General features: G+C 44.8%; 1 protein-coding gene across 2 annotated transcripts in view; it reads right to left on the bottom strand.

Moving 5' to 3' along the window:
- Positions 1 to 3,089: 3,089 nt before the first annotated feature.
- The window catches only part of tinc (transmembrane protein tincar), a 36,528-nt gene continuing 11,899 nt past the window's right edge, over positions 3,090 to 27,718 (bottom strand). Inside the window, exons 2-6 of one of the 2 annotated variants that reach the window (XM_022847317.2) lie at positions 10,196 to 10,440; positions 8,698 to 10,042; positions 7,802 to 8,126; positions 7,214 to 7,374; positions 3,090 to 7,092 (exon numbers count right to left, since the gene is read on the bottom strand). In XM_022847317.2, the coding sequence (XP_022703052.1) occupies positions 6,549 to 7,092; positions 7,214 to 7,374; positions 7,802 to 8,126; positions 8,698 to 10,042; positions 10,196 to 10,412 (2,592 nt within the window). In that variant the 5' untranslated portion in view covers positions 10,413 to 10,440 and the 3' untranslated portion in view covers positions 3,090 to 6,548. The remainder of the gene's footprint in view (positions 7,093 to 7,213; positions 7,375 to 7,801; positions 8,127 to 8,697; positions 10,043 to 10,195; positions 10,441 to 27,718) is intronic. The other variant, XM_022847318.2, reaches the window with a different exon arrangement.

Genomic DNA, 27,718 nt, shown 5'->3' with positions numbered 1-27,718 from the left:
TCGCGGAGGGGAGGCAACGTATGTTTGTTTATGCTGGAAAAGGGATTAGAGATGCAGAATGCGCCAAATATGCTATATGACCCAGAAATACGTCCAACCTACAGTAGTATTAGTTATGTTAATTTTGCGGAGAAGCACTGAGGGATTAGAACGTAAAGGAATTTATGATGAACCCTTGGACCAAAGCAAGGAAATGGGTCAAACGTAAAGGTGTAAATGAGTTACGGCACTGTGTTCTGGTGGATTATTTCCATGATCTGACTTAACGAACCTGATAGGCCATCTTCGAGTATTACACCTCTAACTAATAAACGCATGTAACAAACATCATGTACGATTTTTGTTTGCACGATAAAAGAAATTAAACATACAGTAGTAACATAAGCTTCCCCATTTTGGAAAACAGTTTAGCGATCCGTAAAAGAGCGGCGTAAGGTAAGTAATCCTTTCAAGTCGTTTCCAAGAACTCTTTCGGTCGTTCACCACGTATGCAAATCGTCACGTTTGAAATATATATATATATATATACACATATACTTGTCAGGCCGCTGTATTTGCGACAGGTTACTGCTGATTACCCTCATACGATATTTCTAAACGGCACTTTACGCTGGGAAAAAGGGAGCGTGTAATAATAATTAAGGGTTTGAGCTAACGGTGACAAGCGTTTGTAGTTACGCTAAAGCTCTATACATATAAGGCTTATGCCTCACGGCTTTTTTATTTGCCTACCAAAAGTGCCTCCAGCATACTTCTCATGGTTTCGAGTTTGCGTTCTACCCCCCCTCGCCCTTGCCAACAATATAATCACTAACGATATTATCACTAGCAGCAGCTCTCTTCTGCCGGGGTTCAGGGAGGGCAATCATCTTCTTCAGCCTTTTTATTTATATGCTTACACTATTCCTCTTGTAAATGTATGTATGTAACCAACACTCGAGCATAACGGACCCAAACGAAGACAAGGGAAGAGCTGTGCATCAAGTGAACAAACGGCCTCGTTTTCGTCGTTTTCTTTCCGTCCTTCTCGGCTGCGTTTATCTGACACCTACGGATTTATTTTGTGTAGTGACTGAGCAATAATGGCGGTAGCAGTAATGACAGAAGCAGTGGCAATCTACGAGGTGAGCGACCCAATCTCCGTCAAACTCAACTAGGGCTCTGAACGCTGCTGTGCGTACGGCAGTTCTGGTTGAAACAGTTTTCCTGTGCCCACTTTCTCTTCAGCTTCCTGTCCTTTCTCTCTCTCTCTCTCTCTCTCTCTCTCTCTCTCTCTCTCTCCCCCATACACACTCTCTCTTTCGTTGTTTCTCTTGTGTATAATACTTCAAACCGTCGACATCGGGTCTCGCATCTTCTGCAAGCGAACGACGGTCGCGGCGACGGGCTTCAAATTATCCAGCGAGTCGACTGGCCGACGGATCGTTTGCAAGTGGGTATTCCGCAAAAGCTCGGGGGTAGCGATGCCTTTAGTTCTGTCCGCTTGGCTTTTTCCTAGTCTTGTACGTTCTCCTTCTTGAACACAAGTGCAGATACGAGCTTGTTGAGAGTGCGTATTCAGTACGGCGGCTAGGAGACGAAAAATGAACGCTGCCTTGGGGGCTTCGGTGAAGGACTTGGGAGCTACTGGAAATAGGAACAGGAAGGAGAACCAAGGACCAAAGGAGTTTGATTAAGTTTCGGATAAACGATTACCACCGTAAAGCGAAAGCAGTCCGAAGAACCTGAACAGCAACGAAGCAGTCCCCGCAGGCGGCGGTTGCAACATGGCGGTGGCAGGTGACGCTGGCAAGCGTTGAAATGGTAACGCCGCATTGCCGCAGGCTAGGGGCCTTTCTTTGGTACTTGTGCGGCAGGGTCAATAATTCGAATATATATACTGACGTATAGTACGATCTATAAATGTAGCAAATGCAGTTACCGACACTTACCGTCATTAAGCTAAGAATAGGAGGACCCGTAAAGGAAAGCTTAAAAGCACAGTGTCGAGCAATCGACAACTGTGAAATTCAGGAGCAATTCAGGAGCTATATATGTCACGGGTGCACCTAAGTGCCTCTCTTATCTGTGTGCTCCAAACTTTTTCAAAAGAGCGGAGTGACATGAACTGCGTTAAAGACTGGAAACGGGCCACTAAAATGGGAGGCTGAGAGGAGGTGGGCTCCAGTGCTACTGATTCGGACCAACCGCAATCAAACGAACGGGTGGTAGCGCTGTTAGCGCAAGGGGCAAAATATGGGGACAAAAGCCAGGACTGAGCAGGAGAAATACACGAGATCAAGTAGTAGCATAGGTGGGCTCACTAGAAAGAGATGTAGAACAGAAGCTTCGGCACTCGGTGCGTCGCGATTTGCGTAACGATCTTTGGACGGCGGCACAATCAGACCCAAAATGGTGCAATGAGGGTTAAGGGAAAAAGTGCTAGAAGGAGCGCAAAGAAAGATGTTAGCACAGACTTGGACTGGACTGGCGGGAGCGAGTTGACAATTGGGATGTGGCTTTAGCCCTCAATAACGAGAGACCGGCGATGATGTACTTCTCGGGAGACAGGTGCAAGTTCGTCCTGGTTGGCCTCGCCACGTAAATCTGTCGGACGAGGCAAAGCACGGAAGTAGAACTGTGGAACTATGGTTGGGATGAAATGAGGAGGTGACAGTTGATTACAGGGGTGTATCGATCTAGGCCACCACCCCACCAACTGAAAATAGTGACGGCGGCAGCTACGGTCTTAGTCGCTCGGATGAAAAAAGCACTTATCGTGTCTTGCTCGAGTCGGGTGCATGAACAAAATTGAAGTTGGGTTCTCATGGGACTAAGTGGTTTTTCCTAGACCTTCCCTTGAAATGGATCGATTGGATATAAAAGTAAATGAACATAGAACAAGCAAATTAGCTCGAGTAAATTTGACAAGCAGGAAAGTCTTGTGTGGCTCTTGTATAGAGAACATATAGATCGACACTGACCGTTTTGTCGTATTTTCCCAAGTTCTTCCAGGTCAATTCAAAAGGAACGGTTGCCGACAAAACCTCATCTCCCTTATCTAATAATAAACACTTTAATTTTTCGGGGACAGTACAAATAATAGAGCATTAAATTAATTTATTATTATTATTATTTAATAATCATCGCCTTCATGTAATAATTTCAATCATAGTATTTGCTGCCTTTGCGGCATTTTTCATTCGTGTACACATGTTCACGCGGGCGCATTGTATACTATACAGCGGGAAATTTCACCTTATTGTCTTTCTCGTAATACCTAGGCAGTACTTTCTCCACAGCATCGTAAATAACACAATGGAAACCAAATGTATCGTTTACCTAATGCCATATTGTATTGTGTTGCCTGTAACAGATTTTACGCTAAGCACAGGTTTGCTGATGGACAAAAGTGAACCACGCATTTGAGAACTAGCTTATGGCAGACGCTTATTTTTCGGCATACGATACATCAGCCCATTTTTTTTCCCCATTTCACGTTCGCCTCCTGAGAGAGACCGACAACCCCACAATACGGTCGGTTAACAACTGGGCAACTCGAAATTCACGCAATTCTGTACTGGGCGTGATGATCTCTCAAGTACGCTTAAATTGATGATTTGTTTACTTGACATATCGTAGTTGAAAACAACCAGTATTTGGAAAATTGTCGTATGTTCGCCCATCTGAGATGTTTTCCTTCAATTATCTTATCTTGATTTATACATTTCATTCGTTAGTATGTACTTACTATCAGTCATCGCTGCTGTTATCATTCTCATAAATACTGTTGCGTTAAGATTACAGCGGTAGCGGAATAGCCCATAAAGACGTGGTTCTCTCTTGTAGTCGCTTTAGACTGTCTATATATATATATATATATATATATATATATTATATAATAGTGTACATTCTAATTGCTTTGGGATGTGCCTAAGCGTTCACGTTGCTTTCCGAACCCAAGACACTTAAAGGATTCATATCGCCATGGTGCGCGTCCTTTATCCGCCGCTTCCCTTTAACGGCTACCATCGTCCCACATCCGCATGTAGCATTGTTGACCGTTGACTACAGCCGTCGATCGTACGACAGCCGTTCTTAGTTACTTCACTTTTATCTCATCACATACAAACTCTGCTCACTTTTAGTTCCTATTTCTGTCTGTCGAATTTAACCTGGGATTAGTTTTAGTTTCTCGCATTTTGACAGTTATTGCTTTGCCAAAAAATGCAAATGTGTTAACGGACACACTCAGTGTTGTCGCCGACGGTTAGAGAATTGTATTTACAAAGGGAGACGTTAACATATCAATACACACGCTTTACCCTATGTGCATGTAGAGATATTCGGGTGTACTGATAGATTTTCAGTCTTGTTCGTATACGCCATGTACATACATGCTGTTGTTGTATAGAGTTTTGACGCCATTTCTGCTCATGCTGAGGGGGGAGAACGTCTCGATCAACGAACGCTCAGATAGAATGGCATTAGCTGTAAATATACCGTATATACATGTACATAACTATTTTCCTCCTCAGATTAGAGCGTTAATACTATTGGAGTTGCTTAATGTGTCATTAACAGAAAGTCAACTTACAGAGAAAAACAGAGTGAACAATAAAAATAAGAGTAAAAAATAGTTTTATAAAAAATACCACTATATCAGAAGGTGTGGGAGCGCCGATTTTTTTCGTTCTGTTCTTTGTATAGTATGGTTTGTTTGAACTTGTTGATCAGTTACATCCTTCTTTCAGGTCCTGATGGCATTGGCCTTCGACAACTTATCTACGATGGCTCCACCACCAGCCGCATAATCCTACAAAAATGCAAGATCATTGCCTCGGCTCCATAATTTAGCCGCTTTTCCTTCAAAAGAAAACACCGTCGGTCTCTTATATATTATTAGTTTTCCCTTTACTCGCCTAATCGAATACGACTCTTACACGTGAATATTTATTTGCTGCCTTTCGTTTGAACCGCCCTTAATGGTCGGTAACCTCCATTTTTTACCTTTGTTTAGCAAATATTAAGTGACTTACACAAATATAGCATGTTTTTTTTTCTCTAGATTATTATCGTCATCGATAGTATAGAACCGATTAATCCGATATGATTGTTAATTATATGAAAACAGAAATATTATCAAAAATTTATTAAAAATAACATTCATAATTAGTACTCACATAAATATATGGCATCGTTAATAAGATATTGCGAAGTGTCCAGCTCGGGCTGAGATGACTAATCAAGTCGGTCGATCACCTCTGACGGAACACTCTCATGTTTGTGCTTTCCTATCAATAGTATAATGTTTCTCGCGTGAATCTTTACAGAAATGGAGCTGCCCCAACCTCAAAAACAATGAAGTAACAGGCAGTGCGTCGTTAAGCTTCAGGGACATAAGATCGTTACCGATGTCAAGTCTAGATATATTTATCGTTTTTTCTATTTGCTGCCATTTTTTTTTAAATTAACCTTCCCTATTATAAAAATCGCTATGATTTCCTGCTACGGGTAATTTGTTAGCAGCACAATGCAAAATTCTGTTAAGTTGATCGGCATCAATCGACGAACTCACTCTGGTCACTGATGGGCTTTCTCAGATTGCATGATCGGACAAGTCAATGTAAATGTGCAGAGGATACAGACTTGGTCATCTTACATTTATTTTTCACTGTTAGGGAAACTTTACAATTTTGTGCAAGCATGTGAGAGGAGGACCGGGCAAACAGCGGAGTTACCTCTACCTCCAGGACTCGCGATGAGCCTATGGCACAGCTCAGTGGCCATTCGTCCGATCTGGGACAAACACACATACACGGACACAGCGGTATAGATACTGAGTATTTCGATTCCGGATCGACGACTGACGCTGATCATGGCGGGGTAACGCCAGCCGAGATGGTAGTATGGTAGAACATGTAGAACAAGGAGCACGTTTCGTACAGCGAATAACAAAGGCGTACGAGACCGTAGCATATTCACCTCATTCACCTGCTGTGTTTAACCTTTAAAACACGCTCACACCTCTGCTCCGGTACCGAAGTACCTTCTCAGGCTTGTTCCTAAGTATCTTTGCTTCTTTCTCAATATATATATATATATATGTATATATGGTACAGCAAACTTAAATAGGCATACGTGTGTGCACTATTAGTCTTGCCGGTTTGGTCGCTGATTCACTTTGAAGAGTTTAAAAAGTTACTTGACGATTCGCAAAGGCCTTCAAGCAACCAGCGGCCCTGGACAACGGCGCGTTCCTTTAATAAGTTATTCCTTTCTTTTACGCACCTTTTCCCTCTTCCGCGTTATCTCTTTCCATTTTTGAATGTTTTCTTCACACAGGATTCAACTTGAAGATAGCCTAGGTTAAATCACGTCGCTATTTGCGCTAAGTGTAGAATACTTACAGAGACACAGCCATAGTTCAAACTCCCTTCGGCTCTGACTCGTCTTTATTTCTCCATATTTTTAGTTTCCTATCTGTTAACTTAGTTTCGACGTACACCGAAGACGACTATTCCATGTGAGCCGTTGGTTTTTCTAGTTTGCTGTTTATATTGATATATTTACTGTTGTGCGGCTGCTGGGGCTCGCTGATTCCAGTCGGAGTTATCCGAGAGCTGCAATCCGCTTTGGGGAAGGGGTGGCATCGCAGGCGGTTTGGAGAAGTTGGGCATTGATGGGAGCGAAGGGACCGTTGGTGGCAAGATCCGCGTAGGTCCAACGGTGAAGTCCGGCTGTTCGGTGAACGACGTTAACCGCATAGGCGGTCGTCTGGCTTGCATATCGCACACGTTCGACGCGTTCCTCCGGATAACAAGACTGTTTGTACCGTCCCCGTACCCATTGTGAGTTATCCCGTTGACTCCACCCATCGTCGTGCGCTGGAGGGACATGCTCTTCCAGTTGTGCTGCACGGATCCCGAACGCTGATGTATCGTCGCCGTAGGCGGCAGCGGAATCTGGTTTTGGACTTCAACAAGTAACTGTTCAAGAGAATTCGTCCTCTTGAGCTGATCGCTGCACGCGGAATGCACGCCTGAGCTATTTGAGTCGTTTGAACTTCCTCCCTTCTCTGGACTCGTTGATGTATCGCTAACACAATCTGACCTGCAGTAATATTGAAAAGAAATCGCATTGTCAGCTACAATGAACGTGTATCAGTCAGTTTTACCCTACCAATATGTTACAACTTGCACAATATCCATACAGATAAGTGTTTACAACTCACCGTGGTGTGAGTGTTGCGGGGCTCAGGGTACCGCCATTTTGCTGGGTCAATATACCCCGCAACTGAGGATTTTGTGTGTCGATCGTCAACGGATCAAATTCACCGTTCTGCGCAAGAAGAACGCCATTAGCTTCATTCTCGTCGGACAGAGGACATAGTGACTGCAGGTTTCGTACGTAGCAGAGCCACGTCGGACAAACCCATCGTTTCAATGGCACGGGACATAAACACGCAACAAATACAACAAGCAGAGGATCGCCGAACAGCAACGAATAGAAGGACGGAATACGCTTGTTAATAAATTATAAAGTGCGAGTATAGCAAGAACTGGTGAGCACCGATACGTGTAAGCATCGACAAAAGAAAACAAAAAACTGAATAGGCTAACAAAAAAATAGATATTCAATGAAAATATAAAGATTATTACATTTTAACTGCGCGAGAAACTTCAGTGCGATAAACAAACAATGCGAACACATCGAGCGCAATAAAAGCTAAATTTTGTCAAAAATACACAAAAAGTTGCTTGGCAACTTTTATAAAAAACAAAAAAATTCTAAAAACATAACTCCAGATTTGTTTTCCTACCTTGTAAAATTGGCTGCTTGTTTCTCGGTGAAGTGATGATGAGTTTTTCAGTGGGCTCATCTCATTGCCATGATTTAGCTCTTCCGGCAATTTAGCCGGCGGCTTCTTGAGTTTCTTTGGGCTTTTTCCAGCGCTGCGAGTTTTACTTGGACTATTCGAAGTATCAAACGTCACTTTAGGTTTCGACGGTGGTCCACTGGCAGGTGGACCCTGAGGCCCGGTCGGAGCCTGACCATTAATCAATGGCTGGCCCTGATAGTTTTTAGGCTTTTGCGAACGAAGCCATGAGAGGCTGTTAGGCTGGTCGCCCTCTTTGATTGGCATCCTATAATACGAACGAAAAAAAAACAGCCGCATTAATGCTTATGTGTTATATGGGGCTGTGAAAGTAAAACCTAATCTTAACTATCATTGATTTCCTTCAAATAAAGAAAATTTCGCAGTTATTTCCGTAAACAGCTCGAATATTTACGTAACACATATTCTCTTTGGAAATATCCTTCTAGGACAAACCAGAGTGCTTCTAGCATCCCGTATTGTTTGCCGCTGCCTTCGATTTTAATATTTGGAGTTAACTAACTAGTGCGTGTTGGTAAAGTCTTTCAAGGAAAAACGTAATTTGGATTTAAATACATACTGGAGTTAATGGTGTGGACTAAAGAGGAACAGCTGTGAATGGCCCGACATTTAAGGACGTTGAAGAAACTGGGTGTTTTACCGTAATGGAATGGCCAAACTGTCGTCAAAATTGCAACTGAGCAAAAACTTAAGCTTATATGATGTAACTACTCGATCAACGACTTTAACTCGATCGTTTGATTCGAGAAAATACCTAAAGTCAATTTTAAACATGATGTTCGATACTACCATTGACTATGATCCTCATGGAAGCTTACCTTGGTTTCAGCCAGTAGATATCTTCATCCTCGGAAGGATGAGGTAGTTTTTGGACCTGCTGTTGACGTGAAGCCAGTCCGAGAATAGCTTTCTTCGAGGATATCTCACTGACTCGATACGTTTGCCCGTTGTCAACAACCAGCAACGGATGATCAGGCCCGTCAGCAATTTTCAGCAAGGGCGTGTAACTATACTGATTTTGACCCGTTGCACGTGCTGATGTCGAAAAGTTCATCGGGTGCTCGGAGAGCGGGCCGTTCTCAGCACAGAAATCCCACTCGTGTTTCACAGTGAACAGGAGCCACATCAGAATCCATATGGCGATATGTCCAACAATTCCGCAAATCGTGACGAGAACTACGCCATCTAGGCTAGCTTGATAGATTTTGACAAGATCATGGACAATGGGAGCTCCGACGAGAACCATCGACACCAGAACTAAGAGAGAGTAGATGTGCGGCCCATGACCATAAAACGTAATCCCGCCTGCCTGAGCGCCCTGCCATGTGATGTGGTGCTTAAGCGCCGTTCTCGACTTCCACTCGGAGTATTTAAGTAACCCATACGAGTAGACGAGAGAACCTGAAACCGTGACGAGGACCGTATAGATGAAGTAAAGGCCAAGCGTTGAAGGCACATTGAGTATAAACGGTGCGAAGCGGTGCAAGAGGTCTCGCTGGCCCACGATGTGTACACCATGCAGTATTCCAACCGAAGTGAAGACGAGTAACTTGAGGCAAACCATCGTAAAAACCAGATAGAGAGAAAAGAACAGTGAAAAACACTTGTTTCGCTTCCAGAATACGGCAGGATAACGCAGAGAGTAGATGAATAGTGCTAGAGCATAGTTGATAAACTCAGCTGAAATATGGCCAGTTACATCAAGATGGTTAATAGCTGGCCTCGACGGCTCCTGTGTGTCACGCTCCCAGAGTTCTGTCTCGTTTACTGTGGGTAGAAAGTGTATGGGAACGAGACGTTCGCGGTGCGGGATCAAAAAGTCCATGTCCGTGTGCCACACGTCGCTCCGCTTGAGGAAACCGTGTCGGATAAGACGAGCATGCATAATTGCTTTAGGCACAAGCAGGCAAAAAGCCGACCAAAGGTGTAACGTTGGTGCAGTAGGGCCGCCATGACGCCAAGCAGCCTTCAGCCAGCGCTTTAAAGCGCCTCCACACATTCCTGGTTTACGACGCGCGCGTCGCGGTAGGTTCTCATAGAGTGCTGACGGGTCGGGTGCAGGTGTGGCCTCATCGACTTCTCCGCCAACAGTTGCCGCATCATTCGACATGTTTCCCACTTGAAGGACCGCTGATGCCACAAAAAATGGCAAGAGAACGACTCCTGAAATCGAATAGGTTAAGTTATCAAATAGAACAAGAAATAATGCTTCTGCCTAAGCAGACTATATCAGTCATAAAACTCGCTGCGTGCACGTCTTAAATAACGTATAGATCAATTACTTAATTTAGTAATGATGGTAACACCATGACTTACCAGCTCCTATACAAGCGACGTATGCATTGAGCTCTATATACGGTTGGTCCCTCGAAGGCCAGGGCAGAGACATGTATCTAGTAAAGCGCTGCACACTGCCCGCTATTACGTAGATGGACAGCGCGAGTCCGGCTGTGCAGTACCACACGCTCGATAGCGTGTTGAGGTGAGGTTCCCGGCAGACCGGGAAACCGTGCCGTCGCGGACCGTCCGCCATTTTAAATATGATTGCCTATCGTCGGGTCCTGAGATAAAAAGGAAAAAGAAAATTCAATTAGACATATTGATGTCGACATACAATAAATATATATACGCACACGCATACTCACGTACTACTAATAATACTTGAATTATATATACACATTGTTTGTAGATTTTCGCCATCTGCCCGAGCAAGTATAATTCGATTATAATTTAATGTCACAGATGTGCATGAATATATCGGGGAGCGTGTGACCAACTCCCACGGACACAGAATGATGGCGGTGATGATGGGAAGAGTCAGCGTACACAGGACCATGCAGTGGATACGCCGCCAAGACGGGATGGCGCCGAGGTTCTCACTAGCCTTTCAGCGACCTAACAACAACGGATAGCTGGCTGGATTCGCTATTAGACGGGGGCAATGAAAGGCACAACGTACATAGGATTAGCATGTGTAGCTTGCCGTCAATTCGTGAATATTAAACTTTTACTGAGATCCCGCTGGGCACACATATTCATATCGATGCCTGTTAGTATGATGCGTTGCACTGCAAGTTGTGCACTGATCTTTTAATGTCGGTCTCTTCTGTTCACTACGCTAGACTCTAGCCCGCGGCCCCTACTGTGCAAGCAGCGTTTTCAGTCATAAGAAGCCATACACTATGTTATTTAGTACTATTATTGAAAATACGAACGAATTAGTCGATCAGAAAGAAAGCGCTTGTCCCTGCTTCGAACGGGTACCGTTCAGAGCGAAAGTGGAGGCATTGACCAGCTAAACACAACATATTCCACTGAACTGTAATATTTGTTTCGTGTGATAATCCTGTTCAGGCCATATCTAATTTACAGTAAAGTAGGCCCATCATATAGGTTTACAAGTAGGAAACCATACTTCGTCGATCGTTGGCGCCGACATGAGTCGAGCTGCGATTGAACCTGTCTGAAGTGATACTAAGGTACAATTTGCGCTAAAAGGCTTCGGGCCGTCCACCTGTGGGTGGAGTGGATGCTAAAGGCCGGCGAAACCAACAAACTATTTATATAGAACTCATATGAATAAAAGCTCGGCAATAACTGACAATATTTTGCGAAATCTGTGTTGAACGGTACGAGCTTTCAAAAGCGAGTATATAGAAATGCAGAAGTTCCGCACGTCCTGAGGCTCGGAAGATTCATAGACAGGACAAACGTTTTCACATACTCACAAAGTTTGCTACACACAGGAGTTTAGTAATATACGGCGAATCTGCCCCAATTACACTTCCAAATAGAAGCGCTTTTACCTGCGACCAAAATTGCTGCTTTCGCCTGATGGCCATAATGGCTCCGGATCGCGACTTATATCGAAGCGCGTTCAAGTTGGCTAGTACGGCTGCTGGTTGTCCTCTTGTCCGCAGACCCTCCAACGTAACGTTTAATAGCAATCCACTCTGTTGAGGCTAGATAAGTGGTGACTGTTAGCGATCCAATGACGAACGGACTTCGTCAATAGTAAAGTGCAGGGGGTCGTACGGGCCCATATTTTTCCAAACTGTTCTCCAAGCCAAAACTCATAAAGTTACTCTCGGGATTGAACGAGAAGGCTAGAGAGCGGGCGAGTTAGGCAAAAATGCCATCTATGTAAGCCAACGATATAAGCAGCTAAATACCTCATACACAGAACAGCGAGGCTTTTTAATAGTTAGTAGTCAACTTGGACGTATTGAATTTTCCTTATATATTAAGTCTACGAAGCAGATGGGGCTTCCATCTAGCACGCAATGCAACATCGGCAATGTAGACCAATAGGATTCACGGGGCCAATAATGACGAACAATTGTTCGATCCGTTTAGCCTCCGGTCCTTCGTGACTGCAGATGCCAGTTTTCAGAAGTCCACTGTTGATGACGGTTTCCTGTTCGGAGACATGTATAGCATAACAACCATGACTGTATTATATCCGCGCGTAATTTCTTTCTACCTAAAAGCGCCATGAAACTTTGAACAGACTCAGTAATTATTATTACGGCACAATAGATATCCAAGCATTCACCGCTTATGTGTGTGACGATACTGGTAACGTTCCTCTAAGAAGCTGAAATTCGTGTTCCATTTGTCGTATATTAGTTGCCAGGTCCGTAATTCAGCTAGCCTCCGATAATATTATATTTTGCGTTCAGCATGGGCGTACATCCGTATGTAAGAGCATGGTTCTATCAAAAAATAAATATAACGTCACATACGACCGATCCGTGATGGATAACAAAAGACTGTGCTTGTGCGTGTGCCTCTGGGGAGTGTCGGCACGCAAACCGATTTCTTTACTCACCAAATGAAAAAAGGGGCCTTGACCATAACAACCAACCGTTGCTGCCCGCGTCCAAGTACGCACTTTTGCAAAACTATGCCTTGAACTCCATAAGCACCCTTCCGTGACCGTGCGAGCCGGTAAACGAAGCAGGCAATGGGTCGGCTTCATTAAAATAAATGGACTTCGACCTAAAACGGAGAACCATACCTCGACGTTGCTTTCGTCCAAGCTGCGGTTCCGATCCCCTGTGAAACCCACCCTCATCGCTTCCACCACCACCTTCCACTCATAACGGAGGCCAAATCCCCACTGCATTCTAATACTGCCTTAGTGGTGGAGTCGATTTGCCTCCTTTTCTGGAGAACCGGCCATACGCAGCCACCACCTATGACTGACGCACACACAGCGCAGTACTCACATATCTAAAGTACGCCGAAATGTCAGACTTCCTATTGAAGTCGTACGTTTCTTCGGTAACTGTATCAGTATGTCTACACATATAAACAGGTCTACGCACGCTCCAACAAGTTAGTGAATCCATTCCTGTCAGCCGTCCATGTTACGCAACATGGGCTTTCAGTCAGCCGAAAACCCTCTAAATACTATATCAGCCTGCTTGCAATACGTCTGTCTGCTCGAGTACTAAGGAAGCGGGATACAAGAACCTCAGGTAAAGTTCCCATGTCATTGGCTTGCATTGCTAAATAACTTAGTGATGTACTACCTTACCGCCACCTGTATAGCTCCATAAGATAGGTCGCATACTGCTGAACCGATAAACAGGCAGGTTCAGGCTGTTAGTGATGTCATTGTGGCCATTGCCTGCAGTTCTGTGCAGCTCCAAGCAGAGATTAAACAGTCGTGGGCTATTGCAACGCCTTTTGGCAAGCAACTTCAGTAAATTCGTATCTCAGTAAAGGCAATTACGAATGGGACTGATATTAAGTATTACCTAGCATCTTGACCGCATTACATTTACTGCTAGTCACAAGCAACCCAGCGTGATCTGAGGCAGACTGTAATACAGTCTCGTTAAAAATAGTGAACTCTAGACATGCGCGAGAGGGTCACTCTTAGCTTGCCTTCAGCTTGAGTCTTGATTCGGCCTAAAGACGAAGGACTCCCAAGCCGCACGAAAGTGAGCTGCCAAGTTAATATCCACAAGATGATGCTGGCGACCCCACGCAAAAAGCACCGCAACACTTCGTAATAGCTGGGGGACTAGCATAGCAACTTCCCTTGATTGCAGGTGAAGGCTCGCCGCAACGTTTGATTAATCTGCAATTACTGCAGACTATTCGCAGCTAAAGGCGGCCACAAGTGCAGTTGACCGGTAGCTGATTTACCCCCCCCCGCCCCCCCCCCCCCCAAAAAGCTCGGTCAAGTTAGGCTCCTTAGTCAGCTAACGCTTAATCCAAACAACCGGGCTACCCCGTTTTGGTCATCAATGAATTTCGTCACTCGTTACCACTGTAATGTATACTCGGGGCACTATTTAACATCCCAACATGACTGAACAGCCATGCTCTGAGAGTACTAGCTTCAGCTGTCACACGACAGACTATAAATACTCTGCGAAATAAAAGCTAGCTAAATATCAAAATTTGATTTAACATATCTTTATTTTATGTCCTCGTGTCGCCTTAAAACATATTTCGTACAACTGAGAATATTCACGGGTGAATGGAAAGACATCGTAAGTAGCACTTAAGATGCCTCTGTATCAAGTAAACGTATTACTTTATTAAACAGAACAAAATTGTTATCTCGATAATTTGTTGTGGTGGCCGCTGTCATAGTTTTCGTGTCTGCTCAAAGTTTTAGGTTTTAACAAACACGATGTCGAGACTACATTGTTATTGTTGTTATTCTGTTAGAGTGTTTATTGTTTGATGCCCTTCCCTGACATGATTATGTTACTTACTAGCGGAACGTGAAGCTCCGGCCACCGCCTTTCCCTTTGGACGCGTAGAGAAACGGAAACCATTTCTTCTTTTAACTTTGAAGTCAGCACAATTTTGCTTTACTTGGTTGTTGCCTTGCATTCGTAAGCAATAAATAACAGCATCGGGTGTGAGCAGACACCGTCGAATCTTGTGTTTTATATGAATGCATTTGACCATTGTCGCCCTATTTAAACTACGTGCTTGAGCTAGATATCGTTGCTTTTCTATTGTCATCGCCTCCGCTTGGCTCCTATAATCCAGTCTAGGATATAGATGACTAACATGATGAATAAGTTGCATGCATTTTTTATCTGACTCCTTCGTCTAACCTTCCCCGCCACACGCAGGTTCCAAATTTCCACCGAGATCGTGTACTAGAGGTCGTCGCCATCGTACACCAACACGCGGCACCAAGTTACACCAACGACCATTAGCACATCAACTACTACCACTATTGCTGCAGTTGCTTGTGCGCTCCACCGTTTAATTTAATATGGCCGCAAGGATTACACAATCGCCAGTGTCGTCTCCTTAACATTTGACATCTTTTTTCTGCCTTGCTCTGAATCTTCGTTCTACATCGTCTAGATATTCATATATTTATCTTCCCCTTTTGACTGCTCACCCCCGTCGCTTTCATACACATGCCCCCCTGTGATGGCGCCCTCATTCTGTGTCTATGGGCGCCTCCTATCCGATCTTTTCGCAGAATGTAGGAACCGCCTACAGCTAGGGTATCACTGTAACCCCCTTAGAGGATCCAAGCATGGAGGCATCATTCCTCCTTTTGGTTAGACGTTTAACACGCATAACGTACTAGTAAGGATAGTGGCAGTCATGAGCGCGAAACGTGTCACGTGCTCCTCCTCGACGTTCTTGTCTTCTGCTTCATCGCTACAACCTTGCCTAACGCTCGCCTACCAGGCATCGCATATGTTACCGTCATTGTTTCGGTAATTGTCGGGGTCTCGGATGGTAGAAAGGTGGGCTCTTCCTGGCGTCTACGCCAGAGGCGGCATCGCTGCATGGGATTAGGCAACCGATTGCGCAACAAAGAAGAAAAAGGTGTCGCCAGCTTGACTGGGCCGAGCGAGAGCTACCACAGGGTCTGTAAAAGGTGTCTGCTGGCTGTGCTCCACGAACTCGATGGATATAGGAGGGGGGCGATGTGATTTGTGAAGGGAACAAACGATATTAGATAGCAGTGGTTGTTCAATGGCCGATGAACATCTGCACAATGATTTTTTTATGTATTTGAAGAGGGCGAAGCAGACGAGGTGATGTGTTTAAAAGTTGCCTTATTGAGATGAAATGGGTTTTTATAAATGAATTGTTACAGTTTCTGCTACAGTGGCACAAATATCCAATGTTACCAGGGAAATTGTTTTTGGCGCTCATACAGCAATTACTGTATGCGACTGGGGCAAACATCGTTTTATAGGTGCGGCGCCGGCTATCTCATTACTGATCCCTGCGAAAACTCCTGACTGCGTGTTGAACCAGACCCAAGTTTATGCATGTCTCATTACATCATCCATCCGACATGAGCCATATATTTACCGTAAGACTATAAAATATAAACTGACTGTTGGTGACTGTCAGCACGGAAGTGGTTAGAAAATAAAAACATGAGCCGCTAGTTATTCACAATGTGTTTATATTTGGGTACGTGTTGGCATCTATATGGATCTCGATACACCTGAAATATTTGGATTAATAAACGCACCTTGTAGCATACTGCGATAGCTCGCCTAATAACTACCTCCGTGAAGTTCTTTGATTATCATCTTCAATTATCTGTCATGCTGTACGCTGCCGGTTAGGGAAGCGTGATTTGAAGACAGGGCTTGAAGTAAAGTGCCCGCGACAGCTGGCGATTGGTCGCACACGATTGGGCGATTATCAATCAGGCTTATCAAAGCCTATTCCTACTGTTCTACTCTCCAGCATCCTTGCCATTGGTTGCTTCCATCGACAGCACTGGGCTGACGCGTCGTGACTAACGGAAGTGAACCAACGACGTGCGGCGTTGCTTTCCCTCCTCTTTCCCATCTCTCGTGCTGTTCACAAAAGCAGGACACCCTCGCTTCATTCCGAGATAACTTGTTTGCCCATGCTTGCCTAGCACACGTAATTAAAATGGCGGCCCGGCCGAGTAACTGCGGGTACCGCCCGTTCCTCCAGCTGTATATCGAGCGGACGACAGTGGCGGTGTTTATGAACAACAATTTAATGTGACCATGATGCGGCGGCCCCAGTCCGCAGAACAATCGCAGTCACTTCACATATCGAATAACTGTAGGGACTACCTCTGCTGTGACGAAATCCGACCAATATTCTCGATGCCTTCTTCATTGGAGCGACGAGAACAGATTTCAGCCAGTCGGTGGGGAGACCTGTCATAGTGGCTTTTACGAAACACAGTTGCTACACGCAACGCACTTGTCGACTCCTTGTTTTTCTTCTCACCCAACTGAAACTCCACAGGGATGGCGGATGGAATCTTAATTAATAAAATTGATTCAAATCCTGCCTTTCATTCGACCGTCCATTCCCTTTGGCCGCCTCTCTTCATGGGTTGTTCCCCTTAGGCCTTCCTTCAGCTTACCCTATGCGAGTCAAAGTACCACCAAGCCCCTTAACATATTACACAGCCGTTCCTCTTAGGGGGTAGCAGCTTTGCTCTTATGCCACTGCGTTAATGGCTATTGCCATTACCGTTGCTCCTTTCCTGTGCAATTGCAGATTTTTCTTTTTGCCCCCCCCCCCTACTGTACGGATGCAGATGTAACAATAATTCTAGTTGGACCTTTGATGCCAGCTAGTGCATGTGCATGTGTTGTACATATATATATTACCCATGGGTATCCACGCACGGTCGCACAATGTGTACGTCCTTATTCTTCACCCCTCCATCATTTCTGTCTGGATACCTCATCGCTTGTATGCTCCTCGTTGTTTGCGACGTGCACCCCACAAAAACGTCCAATTCATAATTATGCTGGTAGCGGACCGCAGTGCACAATCCAAAGTCCCAGTTTTCCTCTTGCGTCCCTGCCCTACATCATCTTAGACAAGGATTATCTTTTAGCCCTTCGTTCTGTTAGCTGACCGCCGTTGAATGTTGGGTTTCTCCCATTCAGCTAGTGGCAAAGCGAGAACGGAGAGTAGCGAATAAATTTACAAAAAAATTGCCATAGGATAACGACTGCTAGCAACTAGCCCATGAGGGATAAGGCGACAGTGATGGTTCACATCAATGCGGGAGGTAAAGGGGTGAGAGAAAGAAGAATCACTTTTGGAGACTACTGGGATCCCCCCTCCCCGGTTGCGCCTCATATGGTGACGCTTAGCCAGCATACCACAAATGCAACTCAGCAGTACAAACAAGGCGGTTCTCATCTTATGTTACGTGCCCAAGAGCAAAGGTAGCTGTGGCAGCGCCTGGCGACAGTCAAACGGAAAGGTCGGCGTACTCCGATTGTTGTGAACAAAAAAGAGAAATGGCTAGAGAACGATGGATTGGACTAGTAGTAAAACTCCAAATTTCCTTTTTTTTCTTACTTTACATATAAGAGTACGCGATATTTGTACGCGGACTAAGAAAAAAACAGAGGAGGTCATGCCGCTCGCCGTACACACTACCGCCCTCTTTTCTGTAACAATTTCCTCCTCGTCGTTGCTCGCTCCGTCGTTCTACAATACTTCAGCACAGCATTGACTCCACTGTTCTCAACTCGGACAACCCCATCGGCCCCTTCCCTGACAAAATGCGACCCCAAAACAGGCTGATGTTGTTTGCGGTGAAGCATTAAAGCGAAAATGGAGAACTGCGCATTTTCTTGTCTGGTGTTTTATTCCTTTAGCTGTAGCGGTCGTATGAGGTTCTTTCAAAGTAACGGTGCGAGGTCAGATCAGAGCAGTGCAGGCCATAGCTACATATGACAACAGCTTCGTATCCGTTCAGCTTAAATTCAACAGCGACGAGGGCCTTTGGCATCTGGGCGTGATCACTTAACATCATCATAATTTTTCTCGACACGCCGATAGCCAGAAATCTAGATTAGATGCCGTACGGAAGCCTCCACTCCATACTATCAGTACATGATGGGAGGGCAAGACAACGCCTGGGTTTCTTGCATGGCCAGTAAACATCGGCAGAGTCGTTATCATCCATGATCCTTTAGGTCCTACTGTTACGTTAGACAAATACGGCTCGAACTACAATGAAATCAGCGCAAAAATCGCAACTAAACTGAGGAGTTCTACGGGGCGACAATGTCTTTTGCCGATTGGCTGTCACGACACGAGAAGTAGCATTCTCACTTTGCATTTGCAGGGCGCTGCGCGTTGTTTTGTATTCTTGAGGGCAGGCCTAAAGTTGAAATTAAGTGAATCTCCTCATCGTTAATTTTTGAAAAAGTTCTGTTTCCTCAAATCGTTGTATGGTTATGAAGAAAACGTGTGCAATAATAGCAAGCAATTCAATTGTCCCGTGACATAAGAGGGAAGCATCTGGGCCAACAGTATTTTTAAAGAAACTCGAGCGTCCGCTGCCTCTAATCTACCGTAACCGACTGGACCTTCGACCGCTTGTAACAAGCTGCTGGACGTTCGTTTGTCTCCAGATCGCAGACAATCGTTCGGGATGTATCGGCTTGAGTGTCAGTGCATTTGCCCCCACCATTGTATGCATTTTAAGGAGGATGACATAAAAGACGACAGCTAAAGGAGAAAGACGGTCGGCAGATTTGCCAGCATATGTCAGGGACGATACGTACCACAGCCAACCTGATAACGTGCCGAGGGCTTGAAGTCATGTAACAATATCGGTTGCCACCTAATTGCTACCTCTCAACAGTAGGTTTGCCACACGCGAGTTTGCTGATTTAATAACGAAAGCAAATGTTTGCATTGCCGGTAGTTTCGCTTCAAGCTCTCTTCCATCTGCATCCGGCAAATCAGTGGGTAACAAATGAGAAATTTCTGAAAGATTTCAGAGGCTGGTCGACCTAGACGATTGAACTAATCACCAGTCGGTGGGAGAAAGGGCAATGATTTCCAAACAATTGTTCTATTTCCTTTCTTAGCATTATAACGCTATGACGAAGGTGGCAGCACTGGCGACTACATAAGGCTGAACTGTGCGTTGTGGGCCATGCGCACCTGCATGAACCTCAATAGTTCCGACTGCTGTAACTGCTAATAAGCAAACCATCACTTCGATTACAAGCGGAGCCGAGATGAAACACGGCAATGTCCCTCGAAGTAGGCTGGACTTCAAACCTCAGCTGTTTTTGCCATTCGCCCCCCACAATAGATACGACACGATGTATGAAGAGGATGAAAGTTCAATGGTAGCTTTTCTTGGCTCACTTAACGTTCGCCACTTCATCAGCTTTAGTGAGCTTCATTTGAATCTTTTGTACTATTTTACGCTCAGGCTCTAAGCGACATACGATGGATTATGTAAATAAACAGTTCTATAGCTATTCAAGTCATTTGAAGCAAGCGGTCTAAATAGCGCCGTTCCGTGTGAGCATCATAAAACCCGAACATTTTTCAATACAGAAAAGGCGAAGACGAAGACGTTTTCACGATAACTCGCAGCCGTTGTAAGAACTCCATCGCCGACGGCTAAGGAGGCCAAAGTGACAGGCTTTTCCCGAGCGTTGCACGCCTGCCGTAGTTGGTACTTTGCTAGTAGAATTATTTCCAATATGACTCTACTCTTATTTGTGCAAGAAAATTCGTGCTACATTCGGTGAAAACAAACAAACAATAGTCATAGAAGATCCGGCTGCTGTCCCACTATCATGACTATTGTATTTATTTGGGTTCCCCATCGGCGCTGCTGCTGCTACTATTGCTTCGTCTCTGTTCTGCGCCCCCTTGTGTGTGTGTGTTGTACAAACGCAAAGAAACGATTGGCAAGCGCTGAGTGCAATACAAATGCAGATTTTACTTGCCTTCTTCCCTCAGGATCAGTCACTTTGCTGCCCTTCCATAGATTAGCAGTAGCGATTTCGTCGTCTCTATCGCCGCGACCGCCACCTGCACGGCCGCACCATCTGCTGCGTCACCAACTGCAATACCAGCAGCGTCAAAGTTGCCCTGTGTGTGCATTTGCTCTATAGACAACAAGCTTTATCCGTTCGTTTTCAGGGCCCGTTTGCTTTCAAGTCCTTTTTGTCCAAACACCAGCACCCAATTGGTGTACCAGAAAGGATACAGTGGCAATAAGTAACGGCGACGGATAGCCAAAACAACGTCAACAGAAAGCATCGACTGCAACGATTAGAATAGAATATTTGGTACTGCCGTTGTTCGGGCGAAATAAATGAATAGATGAATCAGAGAAGCGAGGCTAGGTATTGAGAAATTTCTGTTTAGGATAAAAGAGCGCTCTGAGCCGACCGGAGCGGTGTCGTCAGAGAATAGCTGGCAACTTTGTTGTACGAGGAGGCGGACCAGTGAAGACAGCAGTGAAGCAGTGCTTGTGGCCAACGTGAACCTCCCCGGTAGTGGTGGCCTGGCTAAAACGAAGCATCGAGGAAAGTCCTCTTTTTGGCCGCCTGTCTGACGCTTGGACTAGGTTGCTTCGTCGCTGCCTAGGCGCACCGCCATCACCGATGACTCATCGGAGAGCGAAAGGAGAGGGAATTGCTTTTGAGAGGGGTTCGGGGGTGGAATCGGGATAACGACTACTGTGGCGTCGTGCGAAAAAGAATCATCTATCCTGCGATTGACAAATATCCTCAACTCAATGACATCCTTAAAGCTAAGCAATACAGTACAATTACAATAGGCTAGCTTTTTCATATACAAGACCCCCTTTGAGAAACACCTTTTTTTATTTAACTGAAACTTACTGAGAAACCAGTCATTTCTAACAGTTTATTAAGTTTAATGCTGTTATCGTTCTAACAGATACTTGTTACTACGTAGAAATATGGGATAACAACGAGACTACCTATGTTCGTTGAGATCGCCACGCGTATCGTCCTTGTGCATATATAGCCTATCGCCAGTTTCTGCCTTGGATTAATACAAACTCTATTCCATCAATTTATTGTTTGCTCAATAGACGTTAGCAGTGGCCATATGGAAGTTGTATATATTCCTTTATTCGGTCATACACCGGTTGGCAAGCAACGGGTTAACATTAGTTGCTCTACCGTTCGTGTCCCAGCGACAGTCGCGTACTGGCAGCTACTACTTGGGTAACATCGATCGTTGAAATGAGCAAAATAGGGAATCGAGGACCCAAACTAGTGAAGATGGTTGCGTGGCAGAAGCATTTCGATCCGCCGAAGTACGTTAGTTTCGTCGGAGGACAACGCAGTTGTATGTCAGAGACGGAAATGGGTTGGCGGTCGACACCGCCGAAGAGGAGTGAATCTTAACACTGTAGCAGCTAGAGGAGCGAAACTATAAGACAGGCAAGAGGAGCCCCAGTGGAAGGGGTATTACCGTTGGGACAATAGGCGGCCACAGCCTATAGTAGTTGCAGTAAGAAACAGAAGCCGAACTAACAGGAGCAATTGCAATAGACGCGCTGGATGCTAAGAAAGTTCGGGTAGTGCAGCGATCTTGCAATGGCAAGATCCTGTCGTGCTAGGCCCAGATGGCTCGTTCCAGTGTTCAATGAGGTCCCCTGAAGTAAACGAAGAACGACATCAGGAAGACCCGTGCAGGGAACTAGGTTAGGGGGGATATAATTGCAGAGAAAGAAAGGTGGCAGCGAGGTGGATTATACTTCCCAGCAGCGTTGTAGTTTCTCTAGGTAGTTGTCGCACACCGCTGTAGATGGAATCCTTGCTGTAGACGGTTACATTTCGTGGTTAGGTTTCTTTGAGGACATTTCCGATGCAATTCTCTTAGTTAGGCTGGGCAGTAACTGTTGCTGCTGCTCTTGGTTCTAGTGTTTGTGTATCTGACTTCTTCCTTCTGTTGCTGCTCGTCGTCCAACAATTTCCGCAATGCTAAAGGTTGGACACCCTAGTGGTAGTAGCTATGGGTCATGTCAATATCCGCATGACATCTAGTCACAGATAGAATTTAAGAAAAGTAACTGAATGCACAGTAAATCCACTCTTCTACTGCTACAGAGCAGACTCACACAAGCAGACAAGCGAAACGGGAGTTTCCCAAGAGAGGGAAGCTAGAAACTTGGCTGTTCGTCGACCGGAGTTGCATCGGCACCCCAGTAGGAGAAGAGCCACTTTGAGACCACACGCCAGGGTGCTGACTCATGTCGATCTGGTTAAGTAGATCATTCATCCCCTAGAGTAGATGAGACGGACGTCTTTGAGCATCGAAGAGCCAACCACGCCTTAGCCCCGGGCTGGCTGGAAGCCAAGCTCCAGAATAAAGAAGAGGATCCAGACGCGAATAACGTTGTTGCATTTATACCCAATCGTGTTGCTACCCGCCTCTCCATATTGGCCACCATCGGTGCTTTTCCTATTATTACACTTTCAGACTTATCTTAATATTGGTCCATTGTCAGGTTGGGCTAGGTCTAAATTACCTTCTGTTATTTCTCTCGAATACACATATTACTTTGCCTTTAGACTAAGGATGGTAGCCTGAAAAACATTTTACCTGCGCAACAAGTTATGCAGTCAGTGGTTCAAATTGATCAATCTCAATTCTAACTTGTTCGAACGAGTGCTGGAAGGACTCATCTCTTCTAGCAGAGCCTAGGCAGATACATGACCCAGGTTTACCGGCAAAATTACGTATGTCGGTTACATGTCTCACGCTCAAGTTTCGTGTCTCTTGCCTGTAGCAGCGGGCTAACTTCCACCCGGCATCAGTTGCACTCACTGTAAACTAACAGGCCAGTCGTCTTACATCGATACTTCATTTCATTCCTCGCTGTTCGTCAGGGTACACCATTTCCTGGCCAGGTTACCTAATAGGCTTAGTGGTACACCAATAAATTTGCAGTCAGGCTTTTGGCCTCATACAGTGACGTGCTTCGAAGGCAGCAGCGGACTATGCGTGAATAAACTTAATCTAATCGTGACGGGCGGCAGCACGAATCTCAAACGATTTGCGTGACAGAAAAGCAGAAAAAAGTGAAGACGACGAACGCCTACTTACGACAATGGGAATAAATAAAGTAGGCTAAACGTCGCATGGGGTGAGGAACAGGTTGCATATTTTTCGATTCAAGACGAAGTGTAGATTTGATATTAACTGGTGCATATTTTTTTATATCAGCTATATTTGCGTAGCCTAGGTGATACCAAAAAGAGTCCTACCTTTGCCAGAAAGACACCTTTAAGAATCCTCTACGTTTGGATGCATGCAACACCTGTTGTCGGACATGTGTGTAACAATGCATTGTTATTGAATAAAGATTTTGGCAGTGTTAATCATGACGATAACACGGAGATAGTACGAAATTATCTATCTATTTGTATGTACACGGATGAGTAATTAATGGTAATAGTGGACTACATAAGTCATGGCTAAATATCTGTGTGCTTTTCATATTGCTATACTCCTTGGGAGTCAATAAATACCAATTCAAAACAGACGGCTTCTCCTTTATGTAGAGTTTTTTTTAGAAGAGTGACCCTAAATACGAACATGCTACACCTACTTTGCCTGCAGGAACACTGCGAACGTATGAATGTCGAATGTCGACATTACCCAGGCTGAGTTGGGCCTTCTTCAGCACCCAGATGGATAGTGGAGGAAACCTCGCGGAGCTTTCTTGTATTTGCCATTGCCTGCCAGCGTAGCCTGCGCCGACATGATCTGAATTTATGAACCTTCATTCGCAACTCTTCCCTCCCCCCACAGTCCGCAAAGCAGCTCTGCTCTCCTTCGTAGATTCCTTTACACAGCAAGCGACGATATGCGAACTCCGCTTTATGACATGTCATCATCCTGATTGAAATATATTGCAACTATAGAAAATATCCCCCATTCCCCTATGACGTCCGTAATAGTAGGTGTAGTAATCGACGCTCATAGGACGGAATATTTATTTACCCGAATGCGTTGACGCAGGTGCTGGACTATCAAGAGGGGAACAAACGAAGCGAACGTCTCGCATTATTCAGTGCAAGCACATGGCAGGCTATTGACCTATTGTATTTACCATATATTGCCCTTCTTGAGCATATTCTATATACGTTCACTGTTTTTGGTCACAAATGCTAAAATTGCTAATAGTCCTATGGGTTTGCTTAATGCGAAACATATCTGCAATACAGTTAGCCTATAAAATGTTTAGCGTGATTGAATAAAAATAATTTATGGCCCATGGCATTACATCTGTGCTCGCGCACTATTTTAAGAGTCAACGAGGAGAAATCGCCTACAATTTTCTAAAGGGAGATAGTGTGTTCGTATGACCGATAAGTCTAGAAAAACTTAAAGGGGGTATATTCTATGCAGGTGCTCGGTACCGTTGGTCAAGATCAGAGATCGGTTATGTTGAATGGTCCCGTACGATCCTAACGTTTTTATTCTGCGCAAGCGAGAGGACGATATACGGATAAGATTATGAGCCTGAGCTATTTGTCAAACACGAAGACCTTTTTACGATTTCAGTTGACGAAGAAGGCAAAAAAGGGGTATTAATGCAGCAAATAAAGAAGGGAGAAATCAGAAACAAGGCCGAATGGACCTTGACGGGCCTGAGACTGAGTAGAAAGGAAGCGCGCACCACTAAGTCCTATGTAGCTGTTGTGCCAGTGACATACTAGCCTCAGGAAGCCTAGCTAGCTACCTAGCTAAATAAATACTCCGCCTGCTAGTCCTGCCATCTAGCGTTCAGTAGTCCCGCTTCCAGTAGAGCGCTTCGGTGTCCACTTAAAGTAGCTTTTTTTCTCGTAACGGCACCTCGATACCGTTTATCGCGCTGGAGTAACACGCATAGGAACCTTCTGTCCCAGAACCACATATGTATTCTCCCTGCAGCAAGATTTGATTGTGCATAAAGGGACGGATCGATCGATTACAAAATCACCGACGCAATCCAGAACAGCAGTTCGTAGAAGCGGCTAACAAATATAGTAACAACAGCGGCTTGAATCCCGCTATATTATCACACACATAAATGGCTAGATATAGCTTGTTTCGATTTTCTGCTATTTCACAGCTCTGCAACGGGTCCTCGTCGTATTGCCCCCATTTCCGATTCTTTCTACTCTAGGTTTTGCGTTAATAGGGTCATTGATCTAGCTAACGTAAATGACTCTTTGATACTATTAGAGTGTTAATCCCTACCCAAATCGCTAATTTGTAACGGATTTTATGAGAATATTTTTCTCACACAAATGAAGCAGACGCTTATTAAAGTAAAGGAGAGCAGATTTAAGTATTTAAGGCGTGCGTTCGAGTCGACCGTTATCTAAATTAAACTGAAAAAAAAAAACCTAATATAGAGACAAGCTATTTAATATTGATAGTATTATTACACATCTATCACAACCAATATGTGTGCCTCTTAGTATAGGCCAATCAATAGTCATAATACGCTTCGTATAGCGTTTGACGACTCGGTACGCTATGTTTAAAAAAAGTTTTGGAACTAACACCTAATTTCAATTGAATCAAGCCACCACTCTACTTAAGTATATGAATCATAGTAATATTGGACCCGTATCTCAACAGAGCGAAACCAAGATGGCAACATGTATCTATACTGTCAAGACAACAGTAGTAGGCTATGTTAAGCTAGAGCAACGGCGATTCTGGGATCTAACAGCTCAAAATTTGTACGTTTCTGTATCGTACGTGTGTTTGCATCGATCAAATGCTATATCGTACGATTCTATTCTTACCGAGTTCTTTCTGTTTCCTTCGAAACCTTTGAAGTAGGGATCGCTGGACATAAGTCGCTCCACTGCTATGTCTGGGTCGATACTTTGGCCCCCTTGGCCGACGTGCATCGATCAGCTACGACTGGTAACTTGGCTCGTATACGCGGGAGAACTTCATTTAAGTTTTCGTGCCTAGTACAGTGTGCCTTCTTTACAACTCTGCTCCAGGGTAGGGTCGATTGGGACCATCATAACGCTCTGCTGTACTTGTAAGATATCATACTAGCTGTTTCTATGGTAGTGCAGCCGAGTTGTGGTCCTGCTCTGTATGCTCTTTCCCATTCCACAATTCATGCACTATCGGCCGCGCGGAAAGTTCTTTCAGTTCTACTGATTCAAACAGCGACAGAGATAAACATCTCTTCGCGGTGCAGAAGGAGTGTTACGCTTCTTTCGGCGCGAAACAGCATAACGACAGTTGTATATATAATATCATACCGCCACCGTCTATTTGCAACCTTAGTGAGTGTTCAAACCTTCAAACGGCCAAAGTCTCTTTAAGGTTGCCTGGTCCGACTTTTCTGCCAACATGTGTCATGGGTAAATCTATCTAGAAGGGAATTCGCAAGTCTGCAAGAACGAGTGTTTGGTAAGGCTCTGGGTTGATGCCGAACAACGTATGTCTTTCACACAATATCTACCTATAGATCTATCTGCCATAATATTGTATAGCTTTCCGAAGCTATCCTAATACAGCTTCGCGGTCGCTATAAGCATTTAAAAAGTATGTCTGCAAATCCTCAACACTATTGCTAAATTTTTCCCTCTCTTCTAAAGCTTTCGTTCCTAGTTTAGTAACACAATGTTAGGAATTTTTCACACATAAAACCGATTGGCTTCCAATCAACACTCCTCAAATTAGAAAAGCTTTTACTATGTCTACCGGCAGATAAACCGATTTACCTAGTATGTGTGTGTGTCTGTCAATTGTTTTGTCGTCGAATTTATGACTGTCGGTCCGGGAGTTCTCTTTCTGTTTCGGTCTTCGGACACCGCATCCCCGGACGGAATCCGCTGTAGGGCCCAATCCGTCACGTGCAGATGCTTGCTCTCATTCCTTGTCACGATCGTTTATAAAAGGGGCTAGCAGACACGGACGACCGCGGCGGCGAGCCCAATTACGTTGTCCGCCCCCTCAGCAGAATGACTGGGTATATCCGAATCTGGCTATTTCTCTTAGTGGCTGCCACCATGATAGAGCGACCCACAAAAGAAACCGGAGAATCGACGT

Source organism: Varroa jacobsoni, unplaced genomic scaffold (genome assembly GCF_002532875.2).
Source record: "Varroa jacobsoni isolate VJ856 unplaced genomic scaffold, vjacob_1.0 scaffold_1278, whole genome shotgun sequence".
Taxonomy (NCBI): Eukaryota; Metazoa; Arthropoda; class Arachnida; order Mesostigmata; family Varroidae; genus Varroa; species Varroa jacobsoni.
Note: the sequence above shows the minus strand (reverse complement) of the source record. Positions and strands in the feature narration are given on the sequence as shown.